Source organism: Rhinoderma darwinii, chromosome 2 (assembly GCF_050947455.1).
Source record: "Rhinoderma darwinii isolate aRhiDar2 chromosome 2, aRhiDar2.hap1, whole genome shotgun sequence".
NCBI classification, from domain to species: Eukaryota; Metazoa; Chordata; class Amphibia; order Anura; family Rhinodermatidae; genus Rhinoderma; species Rhinoderma darwinii.
This window is the reverse complement of record NC_134688.1, coordinates 248,473,034-248,493,186: the sequence shown is the minus strand read 5'-3', so window position 1 is coordinate 248,493,186 and position 20,153 is coordinate 248,473,034. Positions and strand designations below refer to the sequence as shown.

Here is a 20,153-nt window from a genome sequence, read left to right as displayed (position 1 = left end):
ATCCTGCGCTTGTGCATTGATGTCCTCTTCTGGTGTGTGCGCACAAAGTGACACCGGATTATTACGATAAAAGGCGCAAAATGTTTGCAGACCGATATTTACAGCCGGAGAAGGCGTTTAGGAGAGGGGATAACGGCAATGAACTGTGTGTGTGTGTATATATATATATATATATATATATATATATATATATATATATATATATATAATTAGTCCTTCTCAATGAATTATAATATCAAAAAGTAAATTTATTTCCGTAATTAAACTCAAAATGTGAAACTCATATATTATATAGATTCATTACACACAGAGTGATCTCTATTTCCAACATTTTTTTCTTTTAATGTTGATGATTATGGTAACAGTTAATGAAAGCCCAAAATTTTGTGTCTCAAAAATAATTTTTGAGATTTGGCTTATTCAATGTTCTAATTTTCTAATACCAAAGGTTGGCCTACTGAAAAGCATGTACAGTATATGCACTCAATACTTGGTCGGGGCTCCTTTTGCATGAATTACTGCATCAATGTGGCATGGAGGTGATCAGCAGGTTTCTTTGATAGCGGCCTTCAGCTCGCCTGCATTGTTGGGTCTGGTGTCTCCTCTTCCTCTTGACAATACCCTAGGGATTCTCTATGGGGTTTAGGTCAGGGGAGTTTTCTGGCCAATCAAGCGCAGTGATACTGTGGTTATTACACCAGGTATTGGTACTTTTGGCAGTGTGGGCAGGTGCCAAGTCCTGCTGGAAAATGAAATCAGCATCTCCATAAAGCTTGTCAGCAGAGGGAAGCTTGAAGGGCTCGAAAATTTCCTGGTAGACGGCTGCGTTGAATTTGGACTTGATATAACGCAGTTAGGGTATGTCACACGCAGTGTTTTCAGACGTAATTCGGGCGTTTTATGCCTCGATTTACGCCTACAAACCTCTTCCTCTTGACAATACCCTATAGATTCTCTATGTGGTTTAGGTCAGGCGAGTTTGCTGGCCTATCAAGCACAGTGATACTGTGGTTATTACACCAGGTATTGGTACTTTTGGCAGTGTGGGCAGGTGCCAAGTCCTGCTGAAAAATGAAATCAGCATCTCCATAAGGCTTGTCAGCAGAGGGAGGCATGAAGTGCTCGAAAATATCCTGCTAGACGCTGCGTTGACTCTGGACTTGATATAACACAGTGGACCAACACTGTTGCTCAGTGTCAAGTCCTGTTTCCAGATGAAAGTAAATTTTGCATTTCATTTGGAAATCTCAGTCCCAGAGTCTGGAGGAAGAGTGGAGAGGCATCAATCCAAGTTGCTTGCGGTCCAGTGTGAAGTTTCCAGTCAGTGATGGTTTGGGGGCCATGTCATCTGCTGGTGTTGGTCCATTATGTTATATCAAGTCCAGAGTCATCGCAGCCGTCTAGCAGGACATTTTACAGCCCTTCATGTTTCCCTCTGCTGGCAAGCTTTATGGAGATGCTGATTTCATTTTTCAGCAGGACTTGGCACCTGCCCACACTGGTTATTACACCAGGTATTGGTACTTTTGGCACAGTATCACTGCGCTTGATTGGCCAGCAAACTCGCCTGACCTAAACCCCATAGAGAATCTATAGGGTATTGTCAAGAGGAAGATGAGACACCAGACCCAACAATGCAGACGAGCTGAAGGCAGCTATCAAAGCAACCTGGGCTTCCATAACACCTCAGCAGTGCCACAGGCTGATCACCTCCATGCCACGCCGCATTGATGCAGTAATCCATGGAAAAGGAGCACCGACCAAGTATTGAGGGCATATACTGTACATACTTTTCAGTAGGCCAACATTTCCGTACTAAAAATCATTTTTGAAATTGGGCTTATTTAATTTTGTGAGACTAAATTTTGGGTTTTCATTAACTGCTAGCCATAATCATCAACATTAAAAGAAAAAAAATGCTGGAAATAGATCACTCTGTGTGTAATGAATCCATGTAATATGAGTTTCACTTTTTGAATTGAATTACTGAAATTAACTTTTTGATATTCTAATTTATTGAGGACTAGTGTTTTTTATATAATATATATATATATATATGTAATTCTATGCTAGGTACAGTACTTTCCTCCATGGAAAATTGTTCATACAGTTTGGACACATTGACAATATGGAGATGAAAGTTTAGCTCCCAAAGAAAAGAAGCGATAACCTATCAAATAGCTTTTATTCACACACACACACACATACATATATATATATATATATATATATATATATATATATATCTATCTCTCTATATTTATTTATTTTCCAGCTTTTCTACCAGTTTCGGAAAAATGTCATTCGATTTCAGCTCTAAAAGCTGTAGAATTCTTTCAGCGTTCTTTGCTGGCTCGATGTCTACACAGTTGATTCTGCAGCAGCATCAGCAGGTAAGTAGCTACATCGACTTACCTGCAAACGCCGATGCTGCTGCAGAATCATCTGTAGCCTCTGGTGCCGATGTGTCCTCGCTCGTCTGACACGATGCAGGACCTGTGAGTGACGACACAGCGTGATCTGGCAGAAGCTGGGCGTTCTGAAGAGAAGTGGATGATACTTCTCGTCAGAACGCCCAGCTAGTAAAAGAAGTAAAAACGCCCCGATGTACACACATAATACACGCCCAGTTGGACTTTTACTTTAAACACGCCCAGTTGTACTTTTGCAAGCCTCATTTGCATAAATATAAAAATGGTCATAACTTGGCCAAAAATGCTCGTTTTTTAAAAATAAAATCGTTACTGTAATCTACATTGCAGCGCCGATCTGCTGCAATAGAAGATAGGGGTTGCAAAATCTGGTGACAGAGCCTCTTTAACATTACTGCATCAATGATCAGCTGGATAAGTGGCGTTTCTATCCCATCTGTTGGCTTTAGACCATCTTCTATGTGATAGACAGGTCCGCTATGGCATGTTTTTCCAAACGCTATAGAACATAGTATCTAGCTGCAGGGGTGTAGTTATAGGGGGTGCAGAGATAGCAGCTGCACCTGGAGCCCAATGGCCCTTTTACACCGGCCGATACTCGGCCGGTGCAGCGAGTGCCGATCAACAAGACATCGTTGATCAGCGCTCGTTTGCTCATGTCACACGGAGCGATGTATGGGGACGAGCGGTCGTTACTCCGATTGCTCATCCCCATACGTTATTATCACGTCGGCAGCGCGTCTCCCTGTTTACACAGGAAGATGTGCTACCGACAACAGATTTGCTTGTTCATCTGCTGATCGCTGCCCTTTTTACACAGGGCAATTATTGGCAACGAGCGTTATATGAATGCTCGTCTGCATGATAACCGCCCAGTGTAAAAAAAAAAACCTTACAGGGGCCCTAAAGTTCGTCTGCTGCATAGGAAGACCACAGTATTATAAATGATATATTGTAGGTGGTGGTACTGTTAAAGATTTTTCATTGGGGCCCAGGAGCTTCAAGTTACGCGCGAGTCTTGATTGAGCACATTTATATGATATGCCTGTTTGAATTCACCATCTTACCTAACTAAGTTGGAGACTCACCAGCTCCTTCACGAGCGTGAATCTCGTCCGTGTGCTGTGTTGAAACAACGCACAGCACATGGCCCCATTGATTGATTTCAATGGGGCTATTCACACGTGTGAGTTTTCACGCAGCGAGTCTCCATTGCATGAAACTCACTGCATGTCCTACATTGGTGCGTTTTTCACACACTTAGTCGCCCATTGATTTCAACGGTTGTGTGAAAACCTCAGACCGCACACGGATGCACATCCGTGTGCTGTCCATGTTTTACACATCCATTACATTAAAAAAGAAAGTGCGTGAAAAACGCATGCCACTCGCAAAGCATACTGATGCATAACGCAACGCACGCGTCTTGTACACGCGTAAAATTTGTCACGCTCGTGTGAATATAGCCTTAGCGGCCATTCACACGAACGTGAATAACGACCGTGTGCTGCGTATGGAAATCACGAGCAGCACACGGACCCATTGATTTCAATGCGGCCGTTCACACATGGGTGAGTTTTCACGCAGCGAGAGTCCGCTGTGTGAAACGCACTGCATGTACTATATTGGTGCATTTTCACGCACCTACGTGCCAATTGAAGTCAATGGGTGTGTGAAAACCATCCACCGCACACAGATACACATCAGTGTGCGGTGCGTGATTTGCGCATCTATTCTATTGAAAATAATTAAAAAAAAATGTGGTGTGCGTGAATAACGCATGCCACTCGCAAAGCACACTGATGCATATCGCAACACACACGGACCAGATTCACACACGTTTTTCACGCGCATGAATCTGATATGCTTGTATGAACATAGTCTTAAACGTTCCTTTTCCCCAATTACTGTAGTTAACCATTATTGAACCTTATGCTGGCTGTGATCGAGAAGCTGCCATGTAAACCATCCTCTTACAAGACTTGCTGATGACTCGCCTATTGTATGACTGCACTTGTAAATAATCACTTTATTTTCTCTGTGATAGTCCATTGATGGAAGAGTGGCTTCACCAGCCCTCTGAATCGTAAACCGTGAAGAAATTGCACATTGACGCGCAAAATATTTTGTAGAGACCTATTTTTGTTCAAGCGTAGCATTTTTATGACTTAATCTTTCAGATTCCAGTTGCCTGAATGAGAAGAGGAGGAGGGACCGCGAAGAAAGACAGAGTATTGTTCTCTGGAGGAAGCCATTCGTTACCTTGCAGTATTTTTTTCTTGAAACCTTGATAAACTTGAAGGAATGGAGCTTAAAGTAAGAATTCACAACATTAGCCTATTACTGATATGGTTTTCTTTTTAAGGTTATAAAATTGATTTTTTTTTTTTTTATTGTTTCTATGTATCTTTTAAATATTTAGGAATAGCAGTATGAGCACTTCTCTACCCCCCCACAAAAACAAATCATCCAAATTTAGGCATGACATGTTTAACCTTATTTTACACTTAATTTATACAATTGTTTTCAGTATATTTTGGAAGTACTTTTCTTTACTGATTTTTCCTCCATTCATATCCATAGCTACTTTTTTTTTTTATTGTGTTTTTATAAAAAAAATTCAATATACATAGGAAAGTAAAGACTGCTGTCTTTAGTAGAATAACAGATCTGATGGCAAAATCCCTATTAACCGGGACATAATTAGGGACATATATTTGGAGCCGGCGAATAGAGCTCAAATGCAATGGCATAAAGCAGCATTGTAGGTGAATTAGACTACAGGGAGGGAGGAAGAACAATGAGGGTGGAGAAGTATAATTGATCAAGCAACATCAGGAGGATTACAACAGGATACAATAACGTACAATTAACCAGGCGTTCCATGTCAGGATAATTCTGAGTAATGCGAGTGCCAGGGAGGCTAAATAGCAGAAAATCGTTCAGTTGAGTTTCAGTTGATATTCCATGAAGAAGTCATTAGAGATCTGTTGAATTAAATCTGTAGAGGAAGGAACCATATCCTTAGCTAAAAAAATATGCTGGTTGCCCTTGGAAACAGACAGCAGCTTATCGCCATTCCACTTTCAGACATGTGACGCTACAGCTCTGCTCAATTGTGTAGCTGCCTCGTCATCTCACACAGAGCATTGCTTTGGTAATGGGAAACCAGCAGAATTCTGAATTCATGACATAAATGGAGAAGAAAAGTTAGATTACTGAAATAATGTATCTACAATGACTTAAAGGAGTTGTACAGTTTAAAAAAAAAAAACAACAATTTTCATATACTCTATTAGGAAATTCTACGTTAATAGAGCGGATCCCCTGTTCGGGATCCTCATGTCTTGTCCAGAGTGGAGAGGTGTTGCAAAGAGTTTCGCTTGCTCTAGAGGACCTGTCCTGCATTACACAGATTGCAATGGACATTGTGTAATGCTCATTTTCCCGAATGGTGGTGCTGCAGGGAAATTGAACACTTCCTGCCAGGTTCTTCCACTAACAGCCGATCACTGGGTATCCCGGCAGGGGGATACTTTTGCGATTTGTTTAATGTCAAGTAGGAATTGTCATATAGATAACACTGTTTTTAACTTTTTTTTTTTTTTTTTTTTTTTCATTGATATTGACTGTGAAATGTTTTAAATTGTTCTGGAGTTGAACTTTCCCTGCTCTTTATTTATTTAATTACCTCTGATTTCAGAAGGATCGATTCTCTTACAGAATTGTTAATAGTAACTCTCCCCTGGACTTTAATGCACATGACACGACACGACATTATGACTATAAGGGTATGTTCACACGGCCTATTTACGGACGTAAATCGGGCGTTTTTGCCCCGAATTACGCCCGAAAATAGCGCCTCAATAGCGCTGACAAACATCTGCCCATTGAAAGCAATGGGCAGACGTTTGTCTGTTCACACGAGGCGTATATTTACGCGCCGCTGTCAAATGACGGCGCGTAAATAGACGCCCGCGTCAAAGAAGTGACCTGTCACTTCTTTGGCCGTAATTGGAGCCGCTATTCATTGACTCCAATGAATAGCAGCGCTAATTACGCCCGTAATGGACGCGGCGTTCAAGCGCCTGCACATGCCGTTACGGCTGAAATTACGGGGATGTTTTCAGGCTGAAACATCCCCGTAATTTCAGCCGTTACGGACCCCCGCCGTGTGAACATACCCTAACACTGTCTAAGGTTTTCTGGTTTCAGAAAATTTATGTTTTAAAATATAATTTTATAAAAATATAATTAAAATATACTTCCTTTATTAATTCCTCATAGTTTTCAGAATCTCTGCTTGTTGTTATTCAGTAGGAGCATTCATTATTTACTTCCAGTGGATAAAATTCTGTCCATGGTCGTGTGATCGACACACAGCTGCATGTCTCGTTTCAGTTACAGAATGTGTCAGAGCTGTGTCTTCTAACAATCCCAGCACCTGCGTGTCCATCACATGACCATGGACAGACTTTTATCCACTGGCAGTAAACCATGAACGTTCTTGGTGAATAACCTGATCTGACATCGGGCATGTAGAGATGTGTAGGATACATGCTGGGTGGTCCATTTGCTGAGGCATTCGTTTAGGTAATAGGACCTGTTTTCAAGACTGTCCAGGTGTTGTACGGTTGCCTCGGCAACTGTGCTGCCCAGTATGCTCTCTGCGTTTTCTCACGGCCAATGTCCGATTTAAGTGAGAGAATAAAATTAGATGGACACCTAAATTACCGCCTAAACTGCTGTATGAAGTAACAAATCTATATTGCGGTGTATTATATGCCTATCGGCATAACGCTAACTGGCAATCTATTAGGCCCTGGGATGATGGGTTGACAGAGGTAGCCGCTCCCTCTGTCTAACCACTTAGCTGCCACGGTCAGCATTTTTCCGATCTCACCCTGTAGAGCAAGGTGTCGGCCGTATGAGACAGCCGACACCCACTATTAATTGCACGGGTACAGCTCTGTGCCCAGCCATCACTTACGTACACTTATGGGAAAGGATGTGGGGAAAAAAAGATACAGAGTGCTGCTCTAAGGTTATGCCGTTGTAATGATGGGGTAAGAAGACAGACAGGTGAGCCCTAATCTACCCACCACTCAGTCCCTGCCTACTTGCACGACACGTCCCAGGCGTACAACTGGGCGACGGTCCCTACGCTCAATATGTGCACGAGAGACAAACAGACAAGGGTACACAGAAGATAAGGGAAATGGGGCAGTTGCCCACGGCAACACCGTGAGCAACAAGAGTAGTGAACGAGCCGAGTCAAACCAGGAGTGCACGAGGTAACAAACGCAGAGCAGGAGCGTAGTCAGTAAAGCCAGGGTCAAAATGAAGCTGAGGTCAATAGTAATAGCTGGAACAGCAGAGCCAGGAAACAAGAGAGATTCACAGGCAAAGACAAGAAGCAAATGAAGGTATAAATAGACCGAGGGCGGGAGCTAGAACCGTCTGGCCAGGCTGTGATAGGTTCTCCCACTCCTCAGCCTTCCAGCCTGAGTGGTAGCAGATCGACTCACTCTATCAGACCTAGGAGCAGATGCAGACTGATTAACTACAGGCGTGGACACAGAAGCTGTGTCTGGCAAATCCTTTACAACCATAGATTCAAAACCAGATGGCATAAACAAAGGTGTTTTAGTTAATACACTCCCCTTCTGTGGTTGTGCAAGAAAGTCGGCACAACACAATCCTCTAGCGTGTGGAGACCTTGAGCTCCATACATGGGCAGTCTGCTGGCCTTTGGAGTGGGCACTGGTGGCCGAAATCAGCAGGATCCGATGTAAGAAAACTGTCCAAAGAAACTTAAAAAAAAGGAACACTCCTTACTAAAGGCGCTCCTGCACAAGCGTTGAAAGTCGGCCGCGTCTCCAATAATGGAAGGGTCTCTCAGTGAATGAAGTACAAAACGCGTTTTGAGCTAGTACGTACGTCTTCATCAGGCTTATAGGCATAAGCCTTATGAAGAGCTAAGTACTAGGTCGAAACGCGTAGCTTCTAGATTCATTTATAGAGGCATACTGTTTTATACACGTCCGGTTTATTTTCTTTGTTTTTTTTTTTAAGGCAATAAAGCGGTTTTATATTTCATTCACTGAGAGGCCCTTCCGTTATTGGGGACGCGGCCGACTTTCAACGCTTGTGCAGGAGCGCCTTCAGTAAGGAGTGTTCCTTTTTTTTAAGTTTCTTTTGACTGTTATGTACACTTATGTCATTTTGCGGAAACGATGCAGTTTCCATGACCTAAATGTACGTCCTAGGAGGAAAAAGGGTATTAAAGGGGTATTCCTCAGGATCTGCCATAAATGTCTGAAAGGTGCGGATCCCAGGGGTAGGACCCTCATCTATCTGTAGAATGACGGTACCATGACCCGTCCCCCAAGTTGAGCATGTTGCATACAGACAGAACGCTTAATCGTCTGTTTCCGTATCTCCCATAGAAGTGAATACAAATAACAGAAAATGAATGAAGAGGTGTTCTCAGCTAAGATGCGGCAGCCACCTCTCCAGAGGAAACGGGGGTCAGGGGACCAGAGGTGGGACCTGCACCTATCAAACATTTATCATTTCTTGGGGTTACGCAATTTATGTCTTAGTTGGGAGTACCCCTAAGGGGATGTTTTACACGGCGCTGAAAAAAAAACCTGTCCAAATATGTCAAATGTTTTTGGTTTTTTTATGCGTTTTTGGTGTGCTTTTTCCTTTTTTATTTAATGCGCTTCTTGCGTGTTTTTTGGCACGCAATTAGGACTTCCATTGGCTTTTTTGGGAACATTTGACGTGTTTTCGCTGCGTTTTCCGCACCAAGAATTAACACAACGTGTTTTTTTTTTACGCAACGTGTATTTTAAATACATTAGTGTAAAAAAGTGCGTTGTATGCACTATCGGCGCGCTTTCCCATTGATGTCAATGGGAAGCTTAAATCAAACATTTTTTAACGCCAATTTTGGTGTGTAAAATGCGCCAAAATATGCGTTAAATACATGCCATGTGAACAGGGCCTAAGACTAAGGCAGAGGTATCACCTAATAATGATCATGTGACAAACCATATCCCCCTCCCTGCACTCTGGTGTTTCCGCCAACCCTGTAGACCATAAATGGGCGGCTGGGCAAATGCACGATCACTGCGTCATTCAAACTCTTTGCAGTTGGGCAGCGAGGATGAACAGGGGCTTGGGACCCCCGTTCTAGTGATTGGTGGGGATTCCAGTGGTGGGGCACTGTGGATAGGTGATACATGTCCTTTGTGGGATAAACGCTAAATTGGGCCTGCCGTCGGGAGGGGGCTACTGGCACTAGTTTGGTGGGGAGCTACATGTAATAGATTTTGTCAGTAAAGTGATCCAAGTTATTTTGTGTCAGAAAGCTTGAAGTGTTGAATCGACTTGGCACAAGTTTTCTGTAATTCAATACCATATTACATATTAAGCGCTACGCATACTTAAAAAATAAGCCTCATTGTTTCAGGGTTATTTGATTATCAAAGGTCAGTTGGATAATGTGAAGTTTTCAAAGTGTTTGCCTGAAATGTTCTGAGACTGCTTGTTACCCAGTATTAGGTAGTCCTCATTTAGTGAAGAAAAGTGCAGGTCCGACTCACTTCATCAGTTCTATTGTTTTTGTTTTTTTGCAGTCCAGGTGAACTGGTCGAATGTTTCTTATAACTTATTTTTTTTTGCTTTTTTTTTAAGAAATGGAAAAATTGGGTATGCTTCTTGAAACATGAGCAACCCCATGGTTTAGTATCATGTCATATTAGAGATATTGAAGTCCTATAGTATGGTCCTGAGCGGCTACCACTCTGGAAGATTTGGTTTGACTATGTATTACTTATATCGTTTGACTTCTTTTGTTACTACTACTTACTCGAATTTTGAGCAACCAGACCCCCGGTGATCAGCTTATCCCCAGGGCAGCTTGCTTTCGAGAAGTTTCCTCCCCACATACATTCTTTTAAATGGCGATTTTATTTTCAGGGCAAGACTTGTGGTGTGTTTTTTTTTTTTGTATTTTCATAACTCAGTTGTAGCATGTCCCTTTCATCATGTTAACATAACACACATACTGTTTAATGGAAGATTATGAAACTCTGCATATCCTTGGAAGTTGGAAGCATGTTGAAGATTGCACACACCTCTCTACCTCCTTTCACTATCGAGCTTTCGTCATGTGTATTCATTTTCCTCCTACCCTTGTACGTGTGAGGGGTCTAGGGGTTGGTGAAGGGTGTGGGGCCTTGGCTGATGAAGGACTGTCAGCCAGGCGCACCTAGGAGCTGATGTTTACTGGCTCAATATGCAGGCCCTGGTGGTTTAGTATGGAAGTTAAAAATAAGTACATCAGGGGGGCGGGGCTTAGCCATGGCGGGGTGAGCACGCGTTTCGGGGGAGCACCGTGCAGTAGTGCCGCAGAATTCAGGCTGAGCCCGTCCTGAGTACCGGGAGATGCCCGGAAAGCGTAGGGGACAAAGCGCTACACCCTCCCGCTCCTTACCCCGATCTCAGACACTGAGTGCAAGCATGGACCGCTTCCTCTCAGTGCCGCAAGCCGCTCCCGGAGTCCTGGGTGCCATGGCGCCCGCAGCACAGCTAACAGACACGTGGAGAGCAGAGGATCGCATGAGCGCGGCTGTGGCTATGGCGCCTGGCATGCAGGGGCAGCTGGACAACCCACCGATGCCTGCTTCACTCCTAGGAACCAGCAGTAATGAGATACCGCCAGTATCCCCTACCATCCCCCTGTCTGCCCTGCCAGCAACCACATTCCCCTGGCCTGGTAGCTCTGAGGGCATCCCCCTTCAACCTGCCCTGCATGCAGACTTACATTTACTCAGGGAACTAATACAAGCTGTCCCTACTAGACAGGACTTAGACTCCCTGGTGACCAAAATTGAACTATCCCACCAGCAAGATATCGCAGACCTGAGACGCGAGGTAGACAGGGTGGACACCAGGATTACTTCCACTGACGTGCGGTCGACGCCATTGACAGCAGAGTGCATGTATTGGAGCAGGCGGCCATTGTTAATAGAACACATATGCAATCCCTTTCTCTTCAACTGGATGATCAAGAAAACAGAGGCCGCAGAAATAATATTCGACTGAAGGGCTTCCCGGATAAAGGTCCCAGAGACTACCTCCCTAACAGAATTACCGCCATCTTTAATAAAGTTACCGACAGACCCCTGGAAGCGACATTTCTACTGGACCGCGTGCACAGAGTCTCGAGACCTGGTCCGATCGACCCTTCAAACCCGCGTGATGTCCTGTGTCGGTTGCACTACTACTCGGACAAGGATTTGATAATCAGAGGAGCTTGGTCACATGGTCCGATATTGGTTGATGGAGGCAGGGTCGCGGTCTATCCGGATGTCTCGCCGCGGACACTTTACATGAGACGTCTACTGCACCCGCTGCTAGAAAAGATCAAAGCGGCTGGAGCCACTTATAGATGGGGGCATCCATTTCACGTGGTCGTCAGAAGAGATGCTGCCTCCTTTAGCCTGCGACATTCCTCGGATCTAGAGGCCCTATTTCGTTTTTGCAAATTGATCCGGTCCCGGACTGGCTGGCATTGGATCAGAATGAACCGCCTCAACGTCGGCGTAATCGGCGCCCGAGCAAGCCTCTCAGCAGACCCTCACTACTGGAATCAATAGGAACTCAGCCGGATCTCTCGCTACGACTGCCGCCTGAGGCCTGAATCGGTCCCCGGATCTACGATTTGTTATCCGGATGACACATCGATGGCTTCCTACGGCTATCGGGCTTCCTAAAGTGCCTAGCGGTCCTTCTTGCTTGTTCTTTCTTTATTTTTTTTTGCCTACAGGTTCTTTCTACACCCTCCTGAAGAGTGTCCCTACTCGCGGGTCCTCTGGAGCAACCCCGCTACGTTTATTCTTTTCCCATGATCGACGGGACTTTCCTGGAAGAGGGTCGATACGTCCGATCCTTTGCTACTCACAGAACAGTAGATATACCCTGTCCTTTATATTGCTCACACCTTTTGTGCCCAACTCCCCCCCCCCCTCCCCCCTTCCTGCACCCCCAACATGTTGGTATTCCGTAATATGCATGCCCTCCCCCCTCCCACCTCATCTTTTAGAGCCCGTTGCCGGTCATGTTCATGCGGACAACCAGGGGGTAGTGTGTGTATTACTATGCTAACGAGACAGTATTTTTGCCTAGGGTCCTATTATATTACATGTTATGTTATATGAACAGTATAACATTCGTTAATGGGCTACCCCCATTTATTGTAGTTTTTATGCGGGCTATCGTGTTGCATATCCATATAGCGGTTGTTTATCTGTCCGGGCTGATACCACATGTCTTAGCCTTCTTTACATACTTCATATGCATATCTTAATGTTCTTAAGGAGGGGGCTTCTGGTGATTGTAACGGTTATATGTACTGCGGTATCCCCTGCTTATCTTCTGGCTCACCCTTTGGCGGGCATCGGATATATCTGTCTGCTCTCCCCTTTTACCTGCCGCCCACACTCCTTTTCTTCCCTTCCATACCTTTTCTCTCCCCTCCCCTCCTTTTATTTACTACAGGCGACGTGGCGGGTAGTTGCACAGTGCAGAACATCCGGGCAGGGTTGTTGTACCGGTTGGGAGGAAGCTACGTTAGGTCATGTGGTGCCAGGCGAGGCCTGCTGGTTTACTGGCCCTCTAATAAGGATTTGGATAATAACTTGAGCTCGTAGTCCGCCAATAACCCTGCCCTGGTGTCCCTCTGTATCTCGCTCTTAAGTCTCTCAGGAAAAGGGAGGGTAATGTTTGATGGGCCTTGGTGGTTGGGCTTGGTTATATAAGGTGTTCCGGCCTCCCTTGCTCACCTATTGGTGGGCATTGGACGAAAGTTGTAGTGTTCATTTAATATGCTGCTCACTGTGCGGGGCTCCCCCTCAGCTTCTCTTTGGTTTTCCTTGTTCCCGTTTTGTCGCTAACTTTTTCTCCACAGGTCTTCTTGCCACGTAGGAGTTGGCCTCTGGGCCACCTTTTCTGTATATTTTCTTTTCTTTCTGCCTGATTTTCGACTTCTACCTTTCTTGCCCTCCCTCCCCTTCCTTCTACCCACTCCCGCTGGGAACATGGCCCGTCATTCCCAGATAGACCTACGGATAGGCTCATTGAATGTTAAGGGCTTACATAGTCCTGGGAAGCGATCCATCCTGCTCAACATGCTGAAAGGCAGACAACTACACGTAGCTTTCCTGCAGGAGACGCACTTGAGTGAACAGAAACCCTTTAAGTTATCCAACTTATGGTTTCCACACTCATATCATAGCTTTTCTCCCGACCCGAAATCCAGAGGGACAAGTATCCTTCTTTCCCACTCTATTCCATGGGAATACTTGGACGCTCGCAGTGATGGGATGGGGCGAATGCTTTTGGTCAAGGGTAGCATCGACTCACAGATTTATACCTTCGCTTCCTTCTATTTGCCTAATATGGGTCAGGGTACAGCACTGATTGTTTTTTTTAGATACATTGGAGGAGTTTGGAGAGGGTACCATTGTCCTAGGGGGTGACTTCAATGTAGCATTGGAACCAACCATGGATGTTTCATCGGGTTCATCGTCAATCCCCCACTCCCAATTACGTCACATTAAACGAGCCCTCCATGATCATAACTTTGTAGATACGTGGCGTCTTTTACATCCAGCAGACAGGGACTTTTCCTTTTACTCCTCCGTACATGATATTTATTCCAGACTTGATGTGATATTTATCAAGCATCGCGCTCTACCAACGCTACAGGCGGCCGACATTGACTCCATCTCTTTCTCAGACCATGCCCTTGTCACGATGTCTATGTCATGGCAATCTCCGTTAATGTTCCAATCCCAGTGGAAGCTCAATCCCTCGCTTCGTAATGACTCCCTCGTCTCATCGGATGTACAACTTACGCTTGATGACTATTTCATCACAAACACATCCGCCGACACGAACCCGAGGGTGCTATGGGAGGCACATAAATGCGTAGTTCGCGGCACTCTCATCAAGCACGGAGCACGATTGAAAAAAGAGCGCGCCGTGAATATCGTTCGGCTACTGTCGGAGATCAAGGCCCTAGAAATCACACACAAGCGTACCCATGAAGTAGAATGTCGAACTGCGTTATTATCCAAAGCTAAAGCCACCCTCTCTAAATGTAAGCGCCATTTTTACGAGTATGGTAATAAATGCAGCAGATCGCTAGCTAGAGCTCTGCGGATCCAACAAGCGCGCACTTATGTCCCCTTTATTACATCCACCCCAACACACGAGCCAGCATGCCTCTGGACATAGCTGCACAGTTCCGCGACTTCTACGCTTCTCTTTACAACACCGACTCTACCAACCCGGCCACGATGTCAAACGACTTTCGTGCACATATCCAATCCTATATTGCGGACTCAGGATTGCCGTCCCTGGCAGAGGAGGTACTCACTGCCTTGGAAGAACCGATTACCACGACCGAACTAACTGATGCGCTCAAAAACTCTGCTGCAGGGAAGGCCCCGGGGCCTAACTGTTTCACGCTACCCTACTATAAGAAATTTATCTCCCGCCTTGGGCCGCACCTGCTGTCATCCCTGAATTCTCTATCCTTCTCCTCACGCGTTCCACCAGACGCGCTCAGGGCCCATATAGCGGTGATTCCCAAACCGGGAAAAGACCCCTCTCAATGCGCCAGCTACAGACCAATCTCACTGCTTAATGCAGACATTAAAATTTTTGCCAAGACATTGTCAATGCGTCTGGCCCCCCTGCTTGGTGGGGTAATCCATCTTGATCAGTCGGGGTTCATGTTGGGGCGAGAGGCCTGAGATAACACTACAAAGGCATACACATACCTCATACACAAATCCCAATTGTCCCGTGTACCACTTATGCTCCTGTCCACTGATGCTGAAAAAGCATTTGACAGAGTCAATTGGATGTACATGGAGGAAACACTTCTCGGTCTAGGTCCTCAAATGATGGGTTGGATAATGTCATTGTACTCCTGCCCATCTGCCAGGGTTGGGGTGAACGGGATTCTCTCGGATGATTTTACAATCCATAATGGGACACGACAGGGCTGTCCATTGTCCCCTTTGATCTTTGTCCTTACCCTGGAACCATTCCTAAGACATGTTCGTGAAAATCAGGACATTAAGGGAATAGGAGAGGGATCCCGGGTCACTAAAGTGGCAGCGTACGCAGACGACTTGTTATTCTTTCTTACTAACCCCTCCGTCTCCCTCCCGAATCTAATGCAGGAGTTTAGTCGATTTTCCAACCTCTCTAACTTTAAAATAAATTTTTCCAAATCCGAGGCCATGAATGTCTCCCTACCCCCTTCCCTGCTGTCTTCACTAGAGCAATCTTTTAGTTTCAAATGGAACCCGGTGGCCCTTAAGTACCTGGGCGTGCGCATTCCAGCGGACCTTAAGGAGCTCTACAATTTAAATTTTCCAGGATTTCTCGCGGAAGTGGAAGCAGATTGCGCCAGATGGACGGGGGCACATTTACGTGGATGGGACGCTGCACGATCTTTAAGATGAATATACTACCCCGTCTGCTGTACCTCTTCCAAGCCCTTCCTATTGCTGTCCCCCCTTCATTCTTCAAAGTGATTAACACCATTCAAAAGTCCTTTGTGTGGAATGGCAAACATCCACGTCTCAGTCGTGCGCTCCTATGCCGCTCCCGAGAGACGGGAGGACTGGCACTTCCTGACATTCGCTCGTACTACATTTCAGCACACCTGTCGCGAGTGGTTGATTGGTGTAGGCACGCCCCCTTTAAGGCCTGTATAGGCCTTGAGCAAGGTTTCTCGGAGATTCCTTTAGAGACGATTCCATGGTTGAAACAGGGACTTCTCACGTCCCTTCACCGCCATCCCACAATAGGCCCCACGCTCCGGTGTTGTGCTCTTCCAATGGTTCGATCGAGTCTCCTCCCTCTCTGCTCTCCCATGACTCCGATTCTGGGAAACCCTTCCTTTCCCTCTGGATTGACTGATCCGGTGTTCAAGTCCTGGTTGGTGGCAGGGATATTTAGGGCAGAGCACTTCTTGAAGAACTCAGAGTGGCTCTCTCTCGCGGAGTTGACACGGATGCCGGACCTCCCCCCATTGGGTTACTGGCGTGTATTCCAACTCCGCCACTTCTACTCTTCATTGCCCTCTTCGGCCCTATTCCACGCCCCTAGATCTCAGCTATGTGCCGAGGATGGGCCGGCGCGCCATACTCTGTCCACGATTTACCGTCTTCTACTAAACCTGCCGGACCTACCGACGCCTGGGTACATTTCTGAATGGGAGGCTGATTTGGCAATCACATTTACCACAAGTCAATGTTCCCGAATTCTTACCCTAGCCCATAAAACATCAATTAGCTCACGATATCAGGAGGCTAGCTTTAAGTTGCTCTCACGATGGTATAGGACACCGGTCCGCCTTCATCGCATCTTCCCGACTGTCTCACCTCTTTGTTGGAGATGCAGTTTGGACAATGGTACCCTTCTCCACACTTTCTGGTCATGCCCACTACTAACAGGATTTTGGGACGGAGTCAAGAGGGTGATCTTCAAAGTGACTGATACTACCTGTAACATGGACGCGGCCTTCTTCCTCCTCCATCACTGTGACATTCCGGCTAACACATACAAACGCTCTCTGCTTCACTTCTTAGTGATGGCTGCACGACATTGTATCCCCTTACGCTGGAAGAAATCTTCTCCACCGACATTGTCCCTCTGGGTCTCGAAGGTCAATGACGCACACGCTAGGTTCTGCCGCACGACGCACACGCTAGGTTCTGCCGCACGTGGGCCCCGTGGATCGTATTTCAGGACTCTGACTTCTACACTGACATTCTTGGAAGTGTGGACACTGATGGATAACTCGTGGGGCCCTGTTCGGTGGTGGCGGGGGTCTCCTCAGTGGGAGTGACTATTCCCTCCTCCCCTTCTTGCTCTTTTACTTCCTTCTGTACTTCTACCAAAATATGTCTTTCTTATGCATAGTAGGGAAGTTCATGTATATACTTTAAAGATGACATATAATGCTACCTCGTGGAAGGTTTACAGTGTAAAGTTCAAATACATACATCTTTGTTTCTGTAAGTTGTTATATTTTCCCACATGTACTTGATGTATCGTGTATTCTGTAAATATGTGGCTGTTGCTACGAAAATAAAGAATTTCAAAAATAAATAAGTACATCAGAAGAGACTAGAGACTCTGAGAACTTCTTGCCATGAATGTCTTATTTTAACTCCAGTACGGAGCGGTCAGCACCTCTCCCGCCAGAAGCTTATTTAGTCTCGAGACTAAATTCAAGGCGTGCAAATTTTTTAGTTTAAAAAGTTTTTAAAAAAATAAATAAATATGAACCCCAATAATACTTGCATCTTTTTCAACCCAATGCCTTCACCTGATGATCATACTTAGACAAAAATTGGCATAGCTTTTCTCATAGGCCTATTCACAGGGTGTAAATCCAAATCCCTAACAATATTTACCTCAAAAAAGAAAAGCACTTGCCTCTGTAGGCATTACTCTCATTGTTGATTTGTTTATTTCTGCTAAACAACCTCTGGATACTTGCAAATGGCTGCAGGTACTTTTTATTTGTGACTGCTTTGCTTTGATGTATGAAGAATGGTAACTACGTGTTTCGATTCTCTCCCATAGATTATGGTACCGTCGTGGGATGGTGGGCTCATTATTGCTCCTGCTTTCAGTTCTTACAGTAGCGTATTATATTGAAGGAGCACATCAACAGGTATACTCTTTGCTTCTTCCTTGGATCGTTACTAGTGAAGTCCTGTGCTACTGGCTAAGGCCCCATGCACACCACGTCCGTGCCCGCAATCACGGCCCGCGATTGCGGGCACGGCCGGCCGCTGACTGACTGCCGCATTTTCGGGCCGTGCTCCCATACAAAGTATGGGAGCACGGCCCGCAAAATGCGAAAGAACGGACATGTTCCATAATTCCCGGAACATTTCCACGGCACTGACACCCTTCCGTAGTGCTACGGAAAGGTGTCAGTGTTCAATGAAAGTGAATGGCTCCGTTTTTGCGGACCGCAACTGCGGTCCGCAAAAACAGAGGTTTTTTGCTGTCGTGTGCATGGGGCCTTATAGTATCATAGAGAAGGGAATACATTTTATATCATATTAATTGGCTGTAATAGTAACTTTGCACATGCTTTACTATTTGTATCAAACTCAGTTACATCATGTCTTCTATGTTCACATTGAAAGCCAAAAGTACGTGCCCCAATGCATGAAATAATGGTGTTGGTCAGTAGTGACTAAAAGACATTCGGATGCGTTTGTCGAAATGCCTTGAATCGCTTTCAATGTGATTTTTATTTTTTTCCATTTGTTTTCCGTTAACAGAGGTGTAAAAAGTATTTTACAATCTGTATATGTGCCTGTGTCCTTCACAGAAAGTAGCACAATTTATTTAAAGGTTTTATTTTTAATTTTTATTATGTAAAACCCTAATTGTGATATTAACTGATATACTGCTGTGCAAAATATAGCTTGCTTCCGTTACATAAAAGGGTTGAACAGGATTTGAAAAACATGACTGCTTTATTCCAGAAACAGTGCAATGCTTGCCCATGGATTGTCTGGTATTGCAGTTTAGAGCCTTTTAAAGTGTACCTAACTTTTCAGGTGTATTTCAGAATAAGCTGTCATGTGTACATGAGGTATAACACTCTTTTTGGCCATTATGTGACTTTATTTTTTAGATAGTGGGCAGAGCCTAACTGCTATTATGTCTTCTATACACTGCACACATAGAAGAGAATCCTGCTCTCCCGTCTCTATCTAATGTGTGTATGTGTGTGTATGTATATATATATATATAATATAATATAATATATGCGCTGCAACATGGGGGAGATTATACAGCAGTAATGAGCTGAGAATCCAGCACTGGAGTGAGATCTAAATCTTACCAGCAAGTTGCAGCATGGCGGTGTCTTTCTCTCTCTGCTCCCCCTCCCTCTCCATAGATTTGTATGGGCAACATGCAAATGTTTCTTTCACTTCTACTCCGGTCTCCTGCTCAACCCACCCTCTCTGTAGACTTCTATCGGCAGCATTTCTGTGTTCGGGTATGTGCACACACACTAATTACGTCCGTAATTGACGGACGTATTTCGGCCGCAAGTACCGGACCGAACACAGTGCAGGGAGCTGGGCTCCTAGCATCATACTTATGTACGATGCTAGGAGTCCCTGCCTCGCTGCAGGACAACTGTCCCATACTGTAAACATGTTTTTAGTACGGGTCAGTTGTCCGGCAGCGAGGCAGGGACTCCTAGCATCGTACATAAGTATGATGCTAGGAGCCCGGCTCCCTGAACTGTGTTCGGTCCGGTACTTGCGGCCGAAATACGTCCGTCAATTACGGACGTAATTAGTGTGTGTGCGCACATACCCTTATTCTCTCACCCTGGTCCCCTTTCCATAGATTTCTATAGGCAGGCAGTTAAGAGACACCCCCTGCAGTCCATCTACTCTGCTCTGTAACTAGGGACAATTTCGCTTCACAATAGGGGATGGACATCAAATTACAGGAAGGGAAACACCTACATTTTAACAGGTATTTACAAAGTTGATATATCTCAGGTATACTTTGTTTGAAAAGTCAGTGTCCATTAAAGTTAATGGTGCTGAATTACAATACCACACACAACTTGTAGAA

The 20,153-nt window shown here is 45.1% G+C and overlaps 1 protein-coding gene across 3 annotated transcripts in view; it reads left to right on the top strand.

Moving 5' to 3' along the window:
• Positions 1 to 20,153, top strand: part of VMP1 (vacuole membrane protein 1) — a 139,003-nt gene that overhangs the window by 16,818 nt on the left and 102,032 nt on the right. For all 3 annotated transcript variants that reach the window (XM_075853035.1, XM_075853033.1, XM_075853034.1), the window contains exons 4-5: positions 4,613 to 4,748; positions 18,120 to 18,210. In XM_075853035.1, coding sequence (XP_075709150.1) covers positions 4,613 to 4,748; positions 18,120 to 18,210 — 227 coding nt within the window. The remainder of the gene's footprint in view (positions 1 to 4,612; positions 4,749 to 18,119; positions 18,211 to 20,153) is intronic.